A 22,929-nucleotide genomic window follows, 5' to 3' on the forward strand; every position below is an offset into this window, starting at 1 on the left:
CATATTGTATGTTTTTACCCAGATGAGGCCACAGAGGCTGAAAAATACAACTTATCCAAGGTTACACATCTAATAGGTTCTAATGGAACTGTTTTTTTTTAAATTGTAGACAGAATTCCCTTATAATTAATACTTGTTAGAAAATAGAGTTTGACATTACTTATAATTATATCAACATTCACAGAGGCTGAACTATCACCACAAGATGTCTTTACTTCCCAAGTATTTTTAAACTTTAGCTATGAAGGTCAGTTACCAGAGCCACACTTGTTCTTAACAAGTAGAATTTTTATGTCCATTCAAAGAGTCTCTTACATCTTCTGGGCCTATTCATTTGCAGATTGAGTAGAAATTACAACTGGGTTCCTCATATCTCGCATTCACATGTGATGCCCATCTTCATATGCTGTCCAATTTCTTTAGGATAAAAAGTGTCCCAGCAGGGACACATAGATAAGAAAGTTCCATATGGACGAGATCACATCCTTGCGCATCTTCTGTTTCATCTCCTCCGGGTCCAGCTTTGGTGCAAGGCCCTCAATCCGGAACATCACTGCTTTGCTTCTCAGCCTTGCAGCGGCCACGCTCTGCTCTCCTCAGGGGCTGCCTGGTACCTGGGGAACTGGGTTTAAACTCGGGTGTGTTCAACTCTAGACCCAGTATTTTGTTCTTTTCTGTCACTCATACTTAGTGATAATTTAATTCCTAAAGCACCTTGCTTTAAAAGGGGAAGCCCTTTTGTCTATTCTACTACTATTAAATTTTAAGTTTTTATTGCACTGGAACAAAATGTTTCCTTTTTGCATCAAGGGGGCTGCTGGGATGCGGGTGGGAGGGGATCCTTCTGTGGATAGTAAGAAGCTTTTCTGCATTTCAGCTGATCCAGAGCTGTCATGCTGTTTGACTTATTAGTGACCACTCCCTAGCCTGAAGCTTCTTTTATCCTCTGTGTTTTTCCTTTAAATATCAGTGCCAAAGTGTTTCTCAGGTTACTCCCAAGAAATGTCTTCTTTCTCTAATACTTTTGCCAGTTCAGCTCATGGAAACCGGATCCCCCTGTCTTGCCAAAATGTGTTTAATGGTGCAATGTTAAGTCTTCTTGGCTCCATGTCTTACTGTCTAATTCGGGAAAAAGTGCTACTTTACCCGCATGATAGAAGTAGGTCACTGGGAAAACTGTGTCTTCTGTAAACTTTTTTGGGATGTTTGTATCTGGAACAAATATAGTGCCTAGGACACATTACAGGCTCAAAACTTACCCATTAAGTGAAATGCCACCAGTGGGCATCTGCAACAGCTGCTTTCTCTGGGCACGGAGCAGGCATCTTGTTCACTGCACTCTGTCTGGGGGAGCAGGGTTGTCAGGCCATTAGGGACAGCAGACTGATTTTAATGGCCTTAGTCAAATGGAATCTTTTGGTAAATTCACAGCAGGGACTGAACAGAACACCCCCCACTCCTCCTCCTGACTCTACCAGCCGTAAAGCATCTCTAAGTCATATGGAAATACTTGTGATGGGGTGATGGTGATCTGCTATGCTTGGTGACTTCTCCCCTGTAGCTCTGCAGCATTGTGGCTAATCCAGACCTACTGCATTAAGTTTATGCCCTTGTGGTTCAGTAGATGTAGAAACACTTTTATGTCTCTCTGTGTACAGTTAACATGAGGAGAGATGAGATATGCCATACAGTAGTCTTGAAGGAGTTAATGCTTCTACCTAAAAGAGGGCCGTGTATTGTGTTCTTATCAGGTTGATACAGTTCTTGAAATGAAAAGAGCCAAATTGTCATCAGTAAAAACCTGAGTGATAGGTGGTCACCCGGGAAAGCAGCTTTGAGCGGAAGTCTTAGACTACTGTTTCAATTTATTTATTAGTTTATATTCAAATTTATTTCTTCTTGTACCTATTTTGACATTTTATAGCTGTCCAGATATCTATGCATTTTTGTCGGTTTTCTTTTCTTTCTTTCTTTTTTTTTTTAAGATTCTATTTATTCATAAAAGACACAGAGAGGCAGAGACACAGGCAGAGGGTGAAGCAGGCTCCTCACAGGGAGCCCGATGTGGGACTCGAACCTGGGACCTGAGGATCATGCCCTGTGCCGAAGGCAGATGCTCAACACTGAGCCACCCAGGCGTCCCTATGTCGGTTTTCAATTTGATTAGTAATGGTTCATAATACTCATATTTAAAATTTTTTTCTGTAGTTTTGCTTTCCTCCAAAATACATAAAATACTGTATATATTGTTTTATATCTTCTTCCTGCCCTCCCTAACTTCCTCCCTTGCTAGACTGTCTACCTCTCCCTCCCTTCCTTCCTTCTTATTTTTTTTCCTTTGATCAGTTGTGCCAGAGAGCTTGGGGATCTTTCCAGCTTGTGGCTTTGTTTGGTTTCTCAGTTGTTTCCTTTTGTTCTCCAATTCACTGATTTATGCTCTTATTTTATCATTCCTTATTGTTTTTTTGGGTTTGCTCTGTTCCTTTTCATTCCAACTGTATGAGTCGAATGCTTAGCTCACTTATTTTCTAAGGAACCTATTTGTATTGTTGTATCACACCTGATAGTTTTTCTCAGAAGGATTTCCGGAAGGATTTCCAGAAGAGGCATTGCAGAGTCAAACTACATGAATATTTTTAAGTTTCGTAATAGACTTCCCTAGACTGTTCTCCAGGAAGGTTGTGTCAATAATATTTCTTCTTTTGGAGAGTGTCCTTCTTCTTGTATTTCAGCAAATTGAGCCTTTCTTCTTTCACTCATCTCACATGTATTTGGTATATGATATAAAGTGAAAAGTTAAATTATTTTTTCCCAAATAGATAACCAAACATGATTAACTCTTTCTTTCCATATTGAATTATGATGCAATCTTGATCACTGGTAAATTCTTTTTTTTTTTTTTTTTTAAAGATTTGAGAGAGAGGGTGCATGCATGTAAATGCACGTGAGTGTGAGTGGAAGAAGGGGCAGAGAGGTAGAGAATCTGAAGCAGACTTTGCAGTGCAGAGCCTGAAGGTGGGGCTCAATCCCTCCACTGGGAGATCATGACCTGAGTGGAAACCAAGAGTCAGCTGCTCAACCGACTGAGCCACTTGGGCGCCCTTATCATTGCTAAGGGGGTGGGTGGGTGAGCTGTCTTTTCTGTTTCATTGATTTTTCAATCAATTCATACATCATTAGTGCACTGTTTTAATTAAAAATGCTTTGTAAAATATTTGAGTATCTTGTGGAATCGGTTAGCCACTCATCGTTCTTCATTTCCACACTTAGCTGTTCTTACTGGTTTATTTTTTCGTATACATATTTGAAACCGTTCTAAAAAAAATCTCATTATGGTTTTAATTAGAATTACAGGAAGCCTAGAAATTAATTTGTTAATAATTAATATTCTTATAATATTGTATTTTTCCACCCGCGGATTTGGTGTTTTTTCTAGGTCTTCCGTTCTTTCCCTTTGTAAAAGTTCCTGGTCTTCTTCATAACAGATCCTGCTAAAATTCCTATTCAGATTATTGGAGTCTTTTTTTTTAATAATTGGAAAAATTTTGATTATATTTCCTACAATTTGTAGCTGATTCAGCTATAAAGGTATTTATTTTGGTTTATGGATGTTATATTCCAACAATTTATTGACTTCTCTTAATGTTCCATTAGCTTACCTTAGATTTTTCCTAATTTTTTTGTGTATAGGTAATATCTGCAGATCATGCTAATGGTTTTCCTTCATCTATTATTGCTTAGCTGGGACTTCTGAACAATATGGTAGTTGGGAAAGAATGCTATTTTTATTTTAATTCTAATTTTTTAAAAAGATTTTGTTTATTTATTCATGAGAGACACACACAGAGAGAGGCAGAGACATAGGCAGAGAGAGAAGCAGGCTCCATGCAGGGAGCCCGATGTGGGACTTGATCCTGGGACTCCAGGATCAGGCCCTGGGCTGAAAGCAGACGCTCAACCACTGAGCCAGCCAGGCGTTCCCTTTAATTCTAATTTTAATGGAAATCCCTGTACTGTTTTTACCATTACTGAAAAGTTGAATAAGCTTTGCTTTTTCTGCCTTTTTTTTTTTTTTTTTAAATCATGCTAAGGAGTCCGGCTAGCTCCCTCTTACTAAATTTTTATTTTTATTTTTATTTTTTAATTTTTATTTATTTTTATGATAGTCACAGAGAGAGAGAGAGAGAGAGAGAGAGAGAGAGAGAGAGGCAGAGACACAGGCAGAGGGAGGAGCAGGCCCCATGCACCGGGAGCCCGATGTGGGATTCGATCCCGGTCTCCAGGATGGCACCCTGGGCCAAAGACAGGCGCCAAACCGCTGCGCCACCTGGGGATCCCTACTAAATTTTTAAAATCAATAAATCTTGAATTCATTTTTAAAGCACCTGCTCAGATGATTACCTGGTTTTTCCCTTTCAAGCGGTCAACATATTTTAAAGTCATGTATTTTCCAGGATGGCTTATATGGTTTCCTACAACAAACCTATGGCTGTGGTATTTTAAAATATACTGCTTGTTTCTGAGTGTTTTTTTTTTAATTTATTTAAAAAAATATTTTATTTATTTATTCATGAGAGACACACAGAGAGGCCGAGACACAGGCAGAGGGAGAAGCAGGCCCCCTGTGGGGAGCCCGAGGTGGTAGTTGATCCCAGGACCCCAGGATCACGCCCTGGGCCAAAGGCAGATGCTAAACCACTGAGCCACCCAGGGATCCCCTGTTTTTTTGTTGTTGTTGTTGTTTGTTTGTTTTAATTATTAGTTTCTAAGTGAGATTCATTGGCCTGTAGTTTTATTTTTCATTTCATCATTTTATTATCCGCATTCTGTTATTGTTATAAAATGAAAGGGGAATGAGATCAAGAGTTTAGTGCTCCCACCAACTGAGCCAGCCAGGCACTCCTACATTTTTCCATTTTATTGGAATTTTCAAATATATTAATATCCAGTTGTGGATTATATGTTTTGAAATACACGTCTCATTTTTTTCTATCATAGGTAATTTACCTATGTTTTGTCTACTTAGTGGATTTGTTCTCTTTTTCAAAAACTAATCTCTTGGATTTATTTATAAATGTTACCATTTTTTTCTGTAACAGTTACTCTCTAATGAATAGTAGGCTACCCTAGATCATTTTGGCTTTACAGAGCCCAGGCTCAACTTTTATGCTGTGACTCTCTTCCTGAAAACTTGCATATTAGGGACATTTTTATAAACAGAATGGTATTTTCCATAAATTTACATTTCCATTTCCGAGACATTTTGTTTTCATTTTAAAAAATCTTCAGTGAGCAGAGGTTAATGTTTCTCTAAATAAATTCTGTAGGACCAGGAAGTCCCAATATTTAAGCAAGGACCAGGAAGTCCCAATATTTAAACAAGTATGGAACAAATGATTTATTTGAATTGCCACGCCCAATTTCTTTGTTTCTTTAGTAGGTATTCTGAAAGTGGATTACAGTTATACGTGAGCATTTTCACCTTCTACCTTTTGTGTATTCCTAAACTCACCTGTTCTTATCATCACTAGTCTGTTTATAAGGAAAGGATATAGTGGTACATTTACAGATTGTTTTTTTGTGTTCATACAACACACTTCCCTCTCATGAGGGATGGGCTTTGTAATCAGGTAATTTTTCCCACTTGCTTTTGTGACTAGAAGAATTTGGTTGCAAGACAGCTGGCAACTCTGGAGAGCCCAGTTCAGGGAGGGGAAATGGAGGCTACCTCTGGTCCTGTCTTTGAACAGGTGGCCGTGCCCTTGGAACCATGGAAGGGGCCACCAGGGGCCCTTCAGTTAACAGGTCTTTTGTGAAAAGACCCAAGTGCATAATAGCCCCTGCTGGAGCCAAGGACTAGAGAGTCTGTCTTGATGGCCAGCATCAATATAGCATGTGTCACAGTTCAGGCTCCGTGAGATCTGTCTGGCAGTGCTTCATGTTGTGGTTCACCCTGTTTCCCCTGTCACCTGTGGCCAGGGTTGTAGGAAGCATTAGAGTTCCTGCTTTCCTGCTGGGAATCCAGGCTTGCTGGCCCACCCCTTCCTCTTTCAGTCTTGCCCTGACCTCCTCCTCAAGGGAGAGGAGGGCAGTGTTGGCTTTCAGAGAGCCAACTTTTTTTTTTTTTAAGGTTTTATTTATTTGAAAGAGAGAGAGACAGAGATAGTGAGAGGGAGCACAAATGGGGGGTGGGGAGAGGGAAAAGCAGGTTCCCCACTGAGCAGGGAGCCCAACGCAGGCTCCATCTCAGGAGCCTGGGATCATGAACTGAGAGTGGAAGGCAGACGCTTGACCAACTGAGCCACCCAGGTGTCCTGAGAGTTGACTTTCTTAACACCTGTAGTAAACTTGTCACAGTGACTTGGGACAGGGCCTGGGCTGGAGGACATTTGAAGTCAACCCTCAGTGTTAGACTCCACAGCTCCTCACTCCTCCAGCCGGTGCTCCCTGCTGTTCTGTCAAACACAAAAGGACATGCACTGAGCTTATGGCTTCCTCCTTTCTGGAGTGTTTCCATTTCAGTCTGGGGCTGCTTCTATTTCTCTTGGGGAGCCCTAAGGATTCTCATGCAAATCACATGGTGGCTTGATTTAAGAGGCCCCAGAATTCTTTCAGGTGAGTAGCATAGGAGCAGCCTTATTAGGGAGATTTGAAGGCCATTTATGTTGTATATTGCTTCATATCCTATTTGTATATATGAATTGCTTTTGCTTAGGCTATTTCTAAATCAACTTTTCATTCCCGGAAAGGGAAAGAGAGGGGCCCCCACTTCTCAAGAGTCGTCATGGGAAAAACTAGCACCTTATCATCCTTCTATATGACATTTTATATGAATATTTGAGAGTTGCTTACCATTAAATTCTCTTATCTTGAGAAGCCCATCTTTTCTGCTCCCTTTCTCTACTCATTTACTGCCACAGTCTGCTGTACCCAGAGGCTTTCTAGAGAAATAAAGAATCAGTAGGAGCTGATTGGAATTTTTCAAATGCATAGAAACAGCAGGACATGTTAAGCCATGATTGGGTGTGCTAGTCCCTGGCAGTGGCTTGTGTCAGACGAGCGTGTGTGTGTGTGTGTGTGTGTGTGTGTGTGTGTCTTCCTCTTCCTGATTATTGCCCTCTAATTACCCCCACCCCACCCCAGAAATGGTTTCCTATCAAAATGTTGAGGGTGAAAGGGGTAGGTTAGTTAGCGCTTTTAAGTAAATGGTTTACCACCACAGCTCATTGGCATCGATTAAAATGCAAATCCTCTCACTCAGTAGGTAGAATGGGGCTTTGATGTATCCTCTTGTTGGGTGGTGGTTGGAGTGGGGAGAATCAACAGCTGATTTAGTAATGAGGGCTCATCAACAGAAATTGCTTCATTTCTATGCTCTGAGGCAGCTTCGTGGAGTGCTGAATTTTGGGAAATAGAACCAGGGCACCTCAAAGAAAGAGCTGGCTCTGCCCAACGGTCAGGCCTGTGTGGTGTGGAGAAAATTCCTCAGGCAGAGAAGGCTTCTCTCCATTTTCCAGGGTCATTTTGCTTGAGGGTATGTGAGGTAGGGCGGAAACTCTTGCCCCGAGTGAGAATACGGGATCTTTAGCAGGATGGTCTCATCAGAGAAATCCTGAGGGCTGAAGCTCTTTAGGGAAAGATTTCCCGCTGCAGGTTCTCAGCTCCCATTCTCCTATATCGACCAAATTCTGTAGCAACACATTTTCAACTAACGCAAGACAGTTTGAAGACCGTGAATTCCAAACAGGTTGTGAGTGTATGTTGTATAGCGTCTGTCTGTGTCAAGACATCAAACCAGAGTGAGTCGTAGAAATTCTCCAGACCTGAGAAAGGATTTTTGGGCTAGAGCTATTCTGTCCAATACTGTAGCCATTAGCCGTACAAGCACTCAAAATGTGGCCATTTCAAATTGAGCTGTGCTGTTGTAAAGATAACCTGTATGTTGGATTTTGAAGAATTAGTAAGAAAAAGGAATGTAAAATGACTCATTCATAATTTTTTGATACTGATTCCATGTTGGCATCAATAAAATATACTAAACTGAATTCCGTCCTTTTTTTTTTTGTGTGTGTGTGTGTGTGTGTGTTTACTTTTTAAAATTGTGTCTCAGTATTCCAATTGGACCGCACTGGACAGGATTTCATTATTCTCCTACCTGTGGAAGATTCCTTTTTCCCACTAGAGGGAGCTGCGTTCCAGTTTCAGGAAGTCTGGTGCTTTTAGCATGTGAAATCCGCTGCTTCTGAGTGTACTCTTAAAAAAGAAGCAAACAAAAACGAAACCCAAACAAGTGTCTTCTTTGTTTCAATTCTGCCCAATTCTGATGTTTCTGGAGGTTGCTCTTTGTAGGTAAGAGAAGCCAAAACAGAAGAGGCAAGAGGCAGAGAGATTTTCCACCCTCTGATTTTAGGAGGTCCCTGTTAACTTCTTTGTTGGATTGCAGTAGCTTGCTGTTTGTTTGTGGGCTCTTCTCTGGGACCCGAGTGTGTGCACAGTTCATGGGGCCCACCCACAACGTGACGTGTGTGCAGCTGTGACAGAAAGGACCAGAGCCCTGCTGCAACCACACTCCTCCACAGCAGCCCCTGGACCACGTGGGATGCAGTGTGAACGTGTCCTGGAGTTGTGCCCTGTGGCGCCCTGAGCCAGTGCTCACCACCCCGCCTTTTCGGTTGTTCCTAGGGGCAGTGTTGCCCGTGGCTGGAGGCTGGGGCTGTTGTTTGCCTCTGGTGTGTGTGGGATTCTGTGTCTGGATCCTGCTGTGAAATCAGCTTGTCAGGATTATGTTTTAATGACTACACTCCTGGTTTTCCTGCAGTCTTTCTGTGTAGTTCCTTTTTGGTGCTTCTGTGGTTTTTGTAGGTTTATTGGTCTGATAAGTATTGGTTTTTCCTTGTTTGTGCACTCTGTGTCTTTGGGGGCGACCTTTGGACATTCTGGTAGCTTCATCACTACCTTTATGCTGAGGAATCCCTAGTCTTCATCTCCAGTTTAGGGTACTCTTGAGGTCCGTCCATTCCCATTGGGCTGCCTACGGGACAGTGCATAGGCACCTGAGCATTCCTTACTTCCTTACACGGCATTCGTCAGCACTGTTGGAATTTATTGTTACTGGTTCATCTCTCTTCCCTGGGATACGATGAGACCCAGGAGGGCAAAGGCCATGCCAATCTTGTTTCATTCCTGGTATATCATGACATGTGCCTGATTATTGTACACCCTTAAAAAGTATTTGAGTGACTATTTTGTTATACTTTTTTGTTTTAAACCATTTGTGTACTTATTACTATCATATAGTTTCATTTTATAATCTTGTTAGCATTACATCCATGTCATGGAGCTATCACCGTCATTTTGTGGTGTGGTCTGTTTAAAATAACTTTTTTACCACCTATCACAAGAGAGGCATTTGCACCAGTTCTTTCCTTGCTTCCTTCCTGGTGCTGGAAGCTTTCTCTCTTGATCCCTCTCCATTTGTGACCCTTATTACGGGTTGAAGGGGACATTTCCATCAGCCCCACTACGTATCTCCAGGAACTTAGGTCTAGAAAACTAGAGCGGAAGGTCAACGAATCTGACATGTCTCCATGCCTGTAGCTCAGTGCACAGGCAGCTTTTCCAGGACATATTCCAAATTCTCTTAGTGTCTCTCCTATAAAACCAACCCAGTTTTAAATCAAGCTGACTAATGAAACACTGTTTTTCTTGTCAGAACATGAAGAGGAGCTGGACCGACAGTTTGACCTGGAGATTGGCACTTTATTTGGAGGATTAAAGAAGGTACTTAGTGGATAAATGATAAAGCTTCTCAATTTTCAAACCTGGTTTCAGTATTTTGCATTACTTTTGTATTTGGCTAGTGATGAGCTGTGTATTTGTTTTTCTAAGCATTTTGATAGGTTTTTATTTATATTCCTTTATTTTGATTTTTAAAATGATATTAAAAAAACCATTGCTTTTGACTATTTTCCCTCTAAGTATGTAGTGTGCCAGATATATTTTAAGTTCAATCTGTGTTTGTGGGCTGGCTTGGGACATAAAATAATGCTTGCATTCTAAGTCCCGAACATCTTACAAATGAGCTTTTGGAAAACAATTCATTTCCAAACTGGGCACTCCCATGCTGGTATTTTTCTACTGTAAGAGTTGCAGGTTTTGCTTAGAATTGTAGCACATTTACTTCATTTTCCATTTTGATTTTCTAGGGTAATCTGTCCTTTCTTTCCAGCTCTGGCTCTCTGTGGAGCCACTGTATTAGATGGAAGGCCCGGGTTTTTCTGGGATTGGGAAGCCATTCCTGCACGGGGTGCCATTCCTGGCTTTTGTTGTTCTGCCCAACAGAAGTTTCCCTGAAAAGTTGGATGCAAATTGAGCTTTCATTCATTGCATCCATTTGTATGTGTTTTTGATTTAAATAAGCCCTTTTAGGCTATTATTGGTAAGATTGTTAGGTTATTATTGGTAAGACTGTAAGGCCTATGGTATTGTACCCACTTCAGAGATGAGGAAATCTGGGAAACTTTGGTCATAGTGGAATTTGAGACGGAGCAGGAGATAGCCCTTGTGGGTGTCTGAGATCTGCTCTTTAGAAATATTTCACTATTGGATCTCCTACAACAGAAAAAAATGGTGATCTCTCTCTCTCACACTCTGTTTTTCCCCCCTCTTACAGTTACAGTTCAGGCATTTCAGACAATACTGAATTGTTTGCCAGGGGAAAAATAAACAAACCCATTTTAGACTAAGAGACTTTAAGCTCTTGAGAAGAGAAGCAATTGCAAGGCAGTATGAGCAGCTGAACAGAGGGTCAGGCCCCAGCAGGTTCTGGAGCTACCGCAGCAGATTTCATTGTCAGGGGGCAGGCGCCGTCCTGCTGTGTGTGCCACTTCCAGACAAAGGGGCTTTGTCTTTGCTGACTTCCCAGCTCCTGTCACCACTCCTTCAAATCTAGCTGCTTGGTTCCCCGCCAAGGCTGTAGAGTCCAGGGAGATGACCTTTGCTAAGCATTTTCCATGACAGACCGCCTACCCCCCCAATCCCCACCCTCCATAACAGGGCGTGGGGTCAGGGGATGTCAATCTTCAGGACAACCCTGCCTTTGTGGAAAGGTGCACAAGCATAGATACACGCCCTTGGAGCTCAAGGACTCAGTCCTTTTCCATTCTGAAAAATCTCTGTCCGTGCCTCTGTTTATCTGACCATCCATCCACCTGTCTGGTGCTGTTGAGCACCTCTTGCTGTCCTCATCTTTCTACATCTCATCCTTTGTAAATGGGGTGGGTAGTTTGGAGCCTAAGAATTTAGGGGGAAAATGAGGAGTCCTGGTGGATAGTCAGTAGATGAGGGCAATTGATACTGTGTCCTTCGTGAAGATCCTAAAAGACCCTGGGGCCATCTGTAGCACTAGGGAGTTCACAGATGTCTGCTGACCATCTTCTTTCAGCAAATATAGAGGCCTGCCAGGTTCTGGACACTCCTTGATGAGTATTTCCCTCCTTTGAGGTTATGGGAAGTGGTAAACAAATGCAACCCTGTTCTAAACTCTAATCAAAAGAAGATATTTGGGGAGAGTAGGAATTGTGAACTTTAGAAAAAAAGTTTTAATGTTCTCTGACCAGTCCAGCCCTCAAATGTTATGGCTGCTAAACTCAGCACTACTGACATTTTAGACCATTGTTGTGGGGGAGCTGTTCTGGACATTGTAGGATGTGTAGCAGCATTCCTTGGGCTCTGCCTAATGTATGCCAGCAGCAACTACTGACCCAAGTCATGCCAATCAGAAACGTCTCCAGGCATTGACATGTGTCTTGAAGAAGTGCTGGTCTATGGCAGTATTAAGGGGCTCTCCTCAAACAGCCTTTGCCATTTCTGATTTGCCATTTCTTTTGTTCAGCCTGATTCCTCTTCGGGATTGTATCTCTCCCCTTCCCTGTCTGGTCCTTTTTCGCTCCTTACATCTGCTCCCTGTCATAGAAGCATTGCCTGGACCTCTGAGCTGGGCTTACTGCTCATCATTCCCGACACTTCCCTGCCTCTCTCTCTATCCCCTTGCACACATGCTACTTTTAATGAGGGTGTGTCTGTGCCCAAGTCTGTACAGAGTGTTGGGGACACAATAGTGAACCAGACAGACAAGGTTCCTGTCTCATTGTCTCTTAATGGGGACAGATCGAGGTAAGTAAATCACGCTCAATGATATGAATAAAATAGTTAGGGTGATACGCCATAATGCTTTGGATTGTGTTTTTGTGTCCTACAGTGATATATTTGTTCAGTTGTATTTTATATTACCCATTCTCCACCAGACTGTGAGTCCCACAAGGACCAGGCTGAGATTTCATCAATCTTATATCTTTAGTGCCTAGAATAGAAAAGGTAAGTATTCTATTGAATGTAACTGCAGGAAAGAGTGAATAACACTGTGCCAGGTTGCAACATTGGAGTAAAATGCATCAGTTCGAACTGTATGTGGAGAGACATAGAGGTAAACGCTGCGTGGGACGGCGTGTATAGTCAGAGCAGCGAGACACCACTGTGACCCAGGTGATCACAAAACTGCTTTTGGGAGGAGGAAGCTGCCATACAGCGGAGGTCCACAGACTGCTAGGATTGGGCAAGGTCATCCTTGGAGGAGATATTGCTCCGAAGGGGCTTGTCGTGATTGGGAAAAGGAAGGAGGTATTAGGGAGGTGCTGATGGAGGTGAAGATGCTGAGGATAGTGAAGGGCATCTGGGGCTGACCCCAGTCCTCCAGTTTTTGATGATGTTAGAGTTGGAGCGTTATAGCCCAAGTCAGGAAGGCCTTTGGGCCTGGTAATTTCTTTGGCATAAAGTTGATTGCACTTGCTGAGAGGCCAGATGTGGTGGGGGAGCTTGTGTAGATGCAGCTGTCAGCGACTGCTCACATCCCATATGCTGAGACATTTGCATTCTCCTTTGCAGTGTCTGCTCTTCCTGGCTTGGAAGTGCCCCTTCTCGCAGGCTCCAGTGGCTTCCTGGAGCAGTTGCGTGCTGGGAGCCTGTGGGTGGCCAGGGATGGGCCCTGCCGCCGGGTGCTTTTCCAGTTCTGGCCATTCTCTGTCTTGGTGTGTGGTGATCTCCTTGTCTTCTCTTGCTGCGACTTTTCCGGCTCATGGTCCTAAAAGAAAGGAAACTTTTCAGGGCCTGTGTTCCTTGCTTGTGGTAGTAAACAGTCTTCTGGACAGTCTGAATCGAACTGATACCAGTGAAGCTCTGTGTCGGGTTGTACTATCGTGAATTTTTTTTCCCTTTTATTATTTCGGATTCAAGGCAGTTGGCATAGTGAAAGGAACACAAGTTTGGAGTTGGATGGACTTGAGTTCACGATGCGGTTTACCGCATTTTGGAAAATCTTTTACCTTCTCCATGCCTTAGTTTTATTATCTGGAGCATGGGAAGGGAAGGCTGTGGGGGAAAGAGATGCTGAATAGATTACACCCAGCCTGGGTGTGCCTGGTGCAGAATGGATGCCCAGTACATGTTTTTGCGCTGGTGGTGGTTTCTTCCTTCCATGGGAAACCTCTTTGTTTCAGAGTTAAGATTTGCTGGTTCCCCTTCTCTGGCAAGCAAGTGATGTTCTACAGAGAAGCATTCACATCTAGACGGGGGTTGCTACTACAGGGAGTTCCCAGAAGCCTAATGTATTAACGAAAAACTTTACATGTAATCAATTCCTCCTTTCCTGAGGACCCCCCTTCCCGTGGCAGGTTCTGGAACTGGGGCATCCTTGTAGATAAGAAGTTCTTTGAGAAGTGGAATCAGAGAGGAATTTGCAGCATCTGTCAGAAGGGTTAGGAAGAAAAGACAAGATCAGAGAAGGGAAGCTTGATCACTGGAGTCTTTGAATATGGAGAGAAAAGAGGTGCTTTTCTAAAGTACAGACACAGTTTTTTAGCACTCATGTTTTACCTATACAGATTTTAAGATTCAGCTCATTTTTTAATTCCTCTGTACTTCAACACTTTAAAAAAGCAACAAGCTCTGTTTGATTCACTGAAAGAATATTCCTTGAGCGTCTACGGTATAAGAGGCTTCTGGGGGGTGGTGTGCTGGGTGCTGGGAGGCCGGGATGTTCTGGGCTCGGTCTCTCTCCTTGCTGGGCCCTGGGTTTGGGGGAAGGTGATGACTAGACCGTGGGGTGTGCAGAAGCTGAAGGCGCGTATGACTTGGACTCATGGCAATTCCAGCTGAGGTCTCGGGAGACAGTGGGGAGAGGTGGAGGAGAAGCACAGCATGTATTTGCACCTGCAGGAGAAAGCGAGGCTGGGAGGCCAGGCCGGGTGTCGGGAGGAGGATGGCACAACATAGAGGCTGACCTCAAAGGCTGTTGGGCACCTTGTGTGGAGTCTGGACTTTATTCAGAAGGCAGTGGACAGTTACTGAAGGGATTCAGGCCATTGTCCTTTCTTCTGTGGCCTGTTTCAGGGGCCTTGTGATTTTCCTGCCCTGCCTACCCTGAACCTCCCCTTACCTGACCTGACCTCCTCCTGTTTCCCAGGATCTGTGCGTCCCTGGAGTTAATGTCCTGAGATGTGTGTCTCCTAATGTGCCGCAGAAGCCATTGGTGCTCCCCATTTCTTGTAGTGGAAGGTGCAGACTCCATAGCTGACCCGCAGCCCTGTTTGGCCACTGACCCTACCCCAGATCCTGGTGCTCACCCTTGGCTGCTAAGTAACAGGATTGTCTGCCGTCCCCTGAAGATGCCTTGACGTTTCCTACACGGGACAGTTCCTGCAGGCTGGTGTGCGCTTCCCCTCCGCTTGAGCAGCCCACAGGGAACCTTCCCTGACTCGTCTCCCAGTTGGCAATTCTTTCTTCTATGAGTTCCATTCCCAGGACTCCTTCCTGAACCTATGTTATCTAACAGTTATCTGTTTTAGATGTAAGAGGATCTTTCATCTCTGCCCCTCCCTGCCTGACACTTAGCAGGTATCCAGTAACGTTCGTTGGATTAGGGTGAACGTGCCTGTCTCATTGGGGGCCTATTTTAAAGGAATATTGGTCCCTCAGCAACACCGGCTTTGTTGCATGTGTCTAAATTCTGGCAGGTTTAGAGAGTTTAGGTTTTACCTCATTTTCATTAAGCCATACCCCCTCAGAGATGATCCCAGTGTTCCTATTATATCTCTGCCTCCTTCCATCTGATGGGCGCAGATTAATAAGCAGTTTGGCTGTGCGTGAGAACTTCCAGCCTGTCCTTATTAACAGAAAATTGGATTTTATGCAGCTTTGCCCCTTCACAGAGGGGCTGCTCAGCAGAGGCATATTCTTGTACCCTCTGCCGGCCCCTCCAGGCAAAGAGAGTGTGGGCTGAAGAATCTCCAAATGGCAGGGGCAAGAAACGCACAGACTAGTGGTGGAAGGAAGGTTCGTGAGCACATGTTGGGCTTAATTCCCTCTTAATGTGAAGAACTCCTGCTCTTTACCTGTCTGTACACTCTGATCTAGTCTCATCCCTGCTGGATTTTCTCACTGATGTGTGGAAGATTTGCAGGGAGGCAGGAAAAAAAAAATACATGGTGATGATTTCCTGGAGAGGATAGAAACAAGTGTCACTCTCTGCCTTATGTAAAAATAGGATCTGCAATGCACATGGATACACACGAAATTTGCTTATTAACCCTTAGCCACCAGGTCCCTGCTCTGCCTTCCTCTCTTTTATATCTACTAGTTCATAGAAAATATTATTTCATTATAAAGGCACTTGAAGGAGCCAGGGAAAATAAGGTGAAGTTAGAACCAAGAGTTTAGCTGTGCAAAATGAAGAGATCTTGTGTGTGTGTGTGTGTGTGTGTGTGTGTGTGAGTGAGTGGGAGGTTGGGAGAGGGATGAATAGAGACAGGGTGGGTATTCCCCATGAATACTTAGATCATGTGGTGGGGATATAGGATTTGAATGAGAAATTTCTCAGCCACAAACCAGTCAGTTTACACGTGACTGTTTGCTTACCAACTGCTTTGCAGCCCAGGCTGCAGTGTGGCAGGTACTGGGGGTTAAGGGAAGGAACAGGTGTGGTTTCTTTCTCAAGTTGCTTATCCTCGGAGAATGCCAGGCTAACATACAGCTTTAAATAGGGATGATGCTCTGTGTGTTTAACAATGGGGAGGGGCATCAGTCAAGGCAAGCAGACACCAGTGGTATACAGCCAGGACAAATGGCCCAATTTGTGTGTCCTGCCTGAAAATTAGCCCTGGCATTACATTGAACAAAGCGTTTCCATGTGTGTGACTGTCTCTTGTCAAAGTGTTTCCACATGCACGAGTGTCTCTTGTTAATATAGCCAAAAATTGCTGGGAGGCTCTAGCCTTGAAATGACTAGGGAAGCCTCCCCAGAGGAGGTGGATTTGAGTTGAGCTTTGAACAGAAGGGTCATGTTCTGAACTGACCCAGGCCTGTTTGGTGGCTCAACAAAAATCAGATTCTTTGGTTTTATTCTTGGTGGGTCCCAACAGTTGGAGATATGTAGGAATTAAATGTCTTCCTGTCCCACAACCTTGCTGCCAAGTGGTATTTTATAGGGAAAGACTCTAGATCTGAAGTGTGTCATGTGTGCAACATTTATTAGTAGCCGAATACAAAATTTACCATCAAACCTGTTTTTGGAAAGCTCAAGAAGCCTCTGTTCTCTGCCTTCAGGTACTCCAAGGAGCAGGAAGGATTCATCTGAGGCTGAGGCAGTCCTACTCTGTGGATGAGAGCAGACTGCTAGTCGGGTCAGGGGATCATCTTGGGAAGCGAAGGGACACAGAACCAAAGAAGGACTAGACTTGGGGCGATTCTTCCCAAAGCTCTGGGCTCCGGCTCAAGGGACTCAGGCCTCATCCTTACACGAGAGTATTAGTGCCTGAGAAAATCGCTAAACCCCCCACCTACATTGCACACCACACCACTTCTCTCATTTGTAAATTATTTATTTATTTCTAACATTGCTTATGCTAATAAACTATCAGGTGCTGCTCTAGAACCAATATGGGAATTATTCAAATTGCAGCCCTCTGGGACTGGACTTCGGATTAGGACATTCCAGTGCTAACTCCTTCCTTAATTTACACAGCGTGTCTTCTATAAACATTCTTACAGGATTCAGAGACAAGCAGCAGAGATCATTCTAGTCCAGGCAGTTTGAACTGTGGCTTGAGGCTGAAATTTGGGGAGAGCTGTGGGGAGGAGAGGAGATACTTCCTTCTTTCAGCACATCCCCTAAAAGTAGTGTCTGTCAGCATTCGTTGAAAGGCTATTGCCTTTTAAAATCATGACATGACCGTTGATAAGTCTCTGTTAAAAAGACCTTGGAAGCAGCTGCAGGGTAGGAGTAAGATCCTGGGGCCTGTGGGAGACGTGAATGTGCTCCCGGTGGGCGAGGGCTAGTTCATCAGAATTTTGCTCCCAGGTTTCATGGAAACAAGAGCAAAAAAACAAAAACCCAGCACAGATACCTGCTATTTTCCTAAAAAGGTCAGATCTTTCATTCAAACCAGTAAGACAGCCTCACACAAAGCAAGGCCTCAAAAAATTAGTGAAAGACTCACTTGTTTCTCTCCACGGAAATCTTTAGTAAAAGGCGAAAGATTTATTCGATCTGAAGAGAAACCAGAGTATGAACTTTGGTCCCCCCAATCTCACTACTCCAGTAACTGCAACTCCTAGTTCACTGATGGTGGCTCTTGATCCATGAGAGCTACTCCCTACCTTAAATTTTGCACAAGATATTCTGTAAGTAAACTTCTCATAGTCAGAAATGTCCAGTTGGAAGAAAGAATCTTTTAAATTTGAAGAATTGTCCTGTAAGCAGGGTACCATGGGTATGCAAATGAGAAGTCTGAGTTTGAAGTTTCTTCAAATATCTTTGTATTCGCATCTGCTTCTGGAGCCACCATTAGGGGGCGAAGCAGAAGTCTGTCTGTCTCCATATGTTGTTCTGGTTCAACCACAGAAATTCCAGTTTTTTATTGGGACTTGGAGTATGGTCCCCTTGCTTTCTTTTGCTACCCCCTAACCGCCAACGCAAGCAAGATACAGAACCACAAAGAACTCCCTCTTGTTTGCTTTCTAGTCACGCCTATCCTGCTCTCCCATCCCTAACCCATGGAAGCCACTTGTTCTGTGTCTTATCTCGTCATTTTGTCATTTAGAGAGTGTTATGCAAATAGAATCATATAGTATGTAACCTTTTGAGACTGGCTTTTTAAAAAAAATTATTCCCCACTCAGCATAACACCCTTGAGAGCCATCTGAGCTGTGTGTATCAGTAGTTCATTCCTTTTACATTGCAGGGTCTTAGTCTATGACACAGATGGACCATGCTTAGTTTGTTCACATATCTCCCAGCAGCTGGTATTCTCAACACTCTAAATATTAGTTGTTCTGATAGAAGTGCGGTGATAGCTCATGGTTTAATTTGCATTTCTCTGACAGTTAGTGATGCTGAACATCTTTTCACATGCTTATTGGTCATCCATATATTCTCTTTGGTAAAATACTATTCATGTCTTTTGCCAGTTTTCTCCCAGGATTGATTTTTTTTTTCCTGTTGAGTTTAGGGAATTCTTTATATAGTCTAGGTACTAGACCTTTGTCAGGTGATTTGCAATTTTTTTTTGTTTTGTTTTGTTTTTTGTTAGTAGCTTGCTTTTCATCCTCTTAGAGTCTTTCCCAGAAGTTCAGTTTATTGAATTTTTTTTCTCTGATTGTGCTTTTGGTATCATTTCTAAGAACTTTGGCCTAGTTGTATGGCCCACAGATTTTCCATTTTTCCTCCCAAAAGTATCATAGTTTTGCATTTTACATCTAAATCCATGTTCCATTTTAATTTAAAAAAACATTTTATTTGTTTATTATTATTATTATTATTTTTTAAAATTTTTATTTATTTATGATAGTCACAGAGAGAGAGAGAGAGGCGCAGAGACACAGGCAGAGGGAGAAGCAGGCTCCATGCACTGGGAGCCCGACGTGGGACTCGATCCCGGGTCTCCAGGATCACGCCCTGGGCCAAAGGCAGGCGCCAAACCGCTGCGCCACCCAGGGATCCCTATTATTATTTTTTAAAAAAACATTTTATTTTATTTTATTTTATTTTATTTATTTATTTATTTATTTTTTAAAACATTTTATTTTAAAGTACTCTTTTCACCCAATGTGGGGCTCGAACTTACAACCCTAAGATCAAGAGTCACATACTCTACCAACAGAGCCAGCTAGACACCAACAGAGCTAACATAAATTAATTTTTATGTTAGCTTGGGTAGAGGTTTATTTATTATTATTTTTTGCTGTGGATATCCAGATGCTGCAGCACCATTTATTGAAAAGACTATTCTTCCTCCATTGAATTGTTTTTGTACCTTTCTAAAGAATCAACTGGCCAGACTAGTATGGGTCTATTTTTTGGTTTTCATTTCTGTTCCATTGATTTGTGTATCTGTCTTCCCACAAATGCCACATTCCCTTGATTATGGATAAGTCTTAAAATCAGATAATTTTTCTATTTTATTCTTTTTCAAAATTGTTTTAGCTCATTCAGTTCCTTTGCCTTTCTGTATACATTTTAGAGCAAGCTTTTTTCTATATCTACAAAACATTTTGCTGGGATTTTGATATGAATTCTGTTAAAACGTAGATCAGTTTGGGAATATGATGTCTTTACTGTGTTGAGTCTTCCAGCCCATGAAGGCAGCTGGATCTATTTACCTCTTGATTTCTTTCATTAGCATTTTGTAATTTTTAGCATACAGATTTCATACATGTTTTGCAAGATTTATGCCTAAGTATTTTGTTTTACTTTTCTTAACACCTAAATTTACTTTTATATTTTTATTTTAAGCAAACTCTATGCCACATGTGGGGCTTGAACTCACGCCTTCAAGATCAAGACTTGCATGCTCTACCAACTGAGCCAGCTAGGCACCCCTAAGTATTTTATTTTTTGAGCAATTATAAATGGTCTTACAATTTTCATTTCAATTTCTACATGTTAATTGCTAGTATATAGAAGTATAATTGACTTTTATATTTTGATCTTGTATCCTATGAATTTTCTGAACTCATTTATTATAGGAAGTATTTTTTCCCCTTTTTTGACTTGTTGAAATTTTCTATATAGACAACCGTGTCATTTGCAAATCAGGACAGTTTTATTTTTTCATTTTTAATCTGTATAAGTTGCATTTTCTTATTGCACTGGCTAGTACTTCCCAGTTTTATGTTGAATAAGAGTGATGAGAGTGTACATCCTTATCTCTTTCTTATTCTTTTTTTTTTTTTAATATTTTTTTAATTTATTTATTCAGAGAGAGAGAGAGAGAGAGAGGCAGAGACACAGGTAGAGGGAGAAGCAGGCTCCATGCAGGGAGCCTGACGTGGGACTCGATCTGGGGTCTCCAGGATCACACCTTGGGCTGCTGGTGGTGCTAAACCACTGCGCCACCAGGGCTGCCCTCTCTTTCTTATTCTTAATCATTCAGGCTTCACCATTAAGTTTGATATTTCTGCATATTTTTTATAGATGTTCTTTAAAATCTTGATGTTCCTCTCTACTTGTAGTTTTTTGAGAGTTTTTATAATTGAGTATTGAATTTTGTTAGATATTTTTTTCTGTATCAATTGATAGGATAATGGGCTTTTCTTCTATATTAGCAATATATTAATATTGTAGGTTACTTTGCATTAACTTCTCAATATTGAACCAGCCTTCTATGCCTGGGATAAACTCATGTGGTTGTGGTGTATAATTTTTTTTCACGCTGCTGGAGTCCATTTGTTGATATTCTGTTGACAATTTTTGTGTCTGTTCATAAGGGATAGTGAACTGTAGTTCTTTCTCTCCCTCTTTTTTTGGTACTGATTTTGAGCTGTTATATGCAGACTTGTATTTTTAACTTTAGATATTATGTCTTTATTGCTAGACTTATAAAATGAGTTAGTATTTACCTCTTCTCTCAAAGAGAACATCTTTAGATGTCTAATAGAATTCTTCAGTGAGGGGATCCCTGGGTGGCGCAGTGGTTTGGCGCCTGCCTTTGGCCCAGGGCGCGATCTTGGAGACCCGGGATCGAATCCCACATCGGGCTCCCGGTGCATGGAGCCTGCTTCTCCCTCTGCCTGTGTCTCTGCCTGCCTCTCTCTCTCTCTCTCTCTCTCTCTCGAATAAATAAATAAAATATAAAAAAAAAAAAAAGAATTCTTCAGTGAAACCACTTGGGACTGGAGATTTATTTTTAGAGTTTTAAGCTATGAATTTATTATTTTTTTTGGTGGTTAAAATTATGTATTTTGTAGTGGATGAGTTTTGGTAGTTTGTGTTTTTCAAGGAATTAGTCCATTTTATCTAAGTTGTCAAATTTATGTATAGAGAGAGCTGTTCATGGTATCCCTTTTTAGCCTCAATGTCTATGGAACTTGGTAAATATCCTGTTTCATTCCTTATATCTATAATTTGTGCTATCTTCTCTTTTACTCTTTGTCCATTTGCTAGAGATTTGTGAACTTGATTTTTACAAAGAACCAGCTTTTTGTTCCACTGATTTTTCTCTATTTTTCTGTTTAATTTATCTATATTTCCTTCTTCCTACTTGCTCTGAGTTTATTTTGCTTATTTTCTAGTTTCTTGAGATGGTGGCTTAGAGTTTTGAGACTTTGACTCTAATATAAATATGTGGTGTTATAAGTGTTTTTTCAGCACTGCATTAGCTGCATCCTACATATTTTGATAATTGTACTTTCATTTTTATTCAGTTCTGTTTTTTTATTCCCCTCAATACTTCCTGTTTGACTCATGGGTTATTTAGAAGTATGTTGCTTAAATTCTACGTGTTTGGGGATTTTCCTGTTATCTTTCTGATACTAATTTCTAGGTATTTGGAGATTTTCCTGTTATCTTTCTGGTAGTAATTTCTGGGTTGATTCCATTGTGTCAGAGAATACACTCTGTATGATGAAATTCTTTAAAATTTGTTGATTTGGGGGCAGCCCAATCGGGTGCCTGGGGGCAGCCCTGAACCAGGTGGCTCAGCGGTTTAGCGCTGTCTTCAGCCCAGGGCGTGATCCTGGAGACCTGGGATCGGGTCCCATGTTGGACTCCCTGCATGGGGCCTGCTTCTCCCTCTGCCTGTGTCTCTGCCTCTCTCTCTCTCTCTCTCTCTCTCTCTGTCTCTAATGAATAAATAAATAACTAAATTTTTAAAAATAATAAATAAAATTTGTTGATTTGTTCTATGACCCAGAATGTAGTCTATCTTAGTGAATGTTCCATGGGTACTTAAAAAGAATGTGTGTTCTGGTGCTGTTGGATGGAATGTTCTATAAATGTTAATTAGATCCTGTGGTTTGGTGGTAAGCTTTCTCATATTTTTGATTTTCTGTCTAGTGGTTTTATTAACTGTTGAGAGAGAGGCGTACTGATGTCTTCAACTATAATTGTGGATTTGTCTGTTTCTCCTTTTCTGTCAGTTTTTCCTGGATTTTACAGCTCTGTTGTTTGGTACATACACATTTAGAGCTGTTATATTTACTTGTTGGGTTGACCTTCTTATGATTATTTAACGATTTTGGTGATTTTCTTTCACCAAAGTTCACTTGATGTGATATTAATATAGTGACTACTGCTTCTTTTGTATAGTGTATCCGCTACCTTTTACTTTCAGCCTACCTATATTGTTACATTTGAAGTGAATTTTTTTACAGATAGCATTGATATGGATTATTTCCTAAAAATTCATTCTGCCGTTGTCTTTTAATTGGTGTATTTAATTTAATTGGGGTTCATTCAGCATCTTGAATCTGTAGGCTTATTATACTTTTTGCCAAATTTGTGCAATGTGTAGTCATTACTTCTTTTAAGTTTTTATTTTTTATTTTTATTTTTTTTAAGCCCCACATTTTTTCCGTGCTTTCCTTCTAGGATTTCAGTGA

At 41.8% G+C, this 22,929-nt stretch overlaps 1 protein-coding gene, 1 non-coding gene and 1 pseudogene across 9 annotated transcripts in view; 1 reads left to right on the plus strand and 2 right to left on the minus strand.

Annotated features, from left to right (window-relative positions):
• HHAT (hedgehog acyltransferase) overlaps positions 1-22,929 on the plus strand; it is a 340,331-nt gene that overhangs the window by 18,296 nt on the left and 299,106 nt on the right. For all 8 annotated transcript variants that reach the window (XR_005361890.1, XR_005361891.1, XM_038542061.1 and 5 more), the window contains exon 3: positions 9,713-9,780. Coding sequence is in view for 6 of the 8 variants with exons in the window: in XM_038542061.1 (XP_038397989.1) it covers positions 9,713-9,780 (68 nt within the window). In the remaining 2 variants the exon portion in view is untranslated. The remainder of the gene's footprint in view (positions 1-9,712; positions 9,781-22,929) is intronic.
• LOC100688350 lies at positions 400-551 on the minus strand (annotated as a pseudogene).
• LOC119872766 lies at positions 17,505-17,619 on the minus strand. The gene has a single exon (XR_005362784.1). It is a non-coding gene; the product is annotated as a U5 spliceosomal RNA (small nuclear RNA).

The sequence above is a fragment of the Canis lupus genome, chromosome 7 (genome assembly GCF_011100685.1).
Source record: "Canis lupus familiaris isolate Mischka breed German Shepherd chromosome 7, alternate assembly UU_Cfam_GSD_1.0, whole genome shotgun sequence".
Classification (NCBI taxonomy): Eukaryota; Metazoa; Chordata; class Mammalia; order Carnivora; family Canidae; genus Canis; species Canis lupus.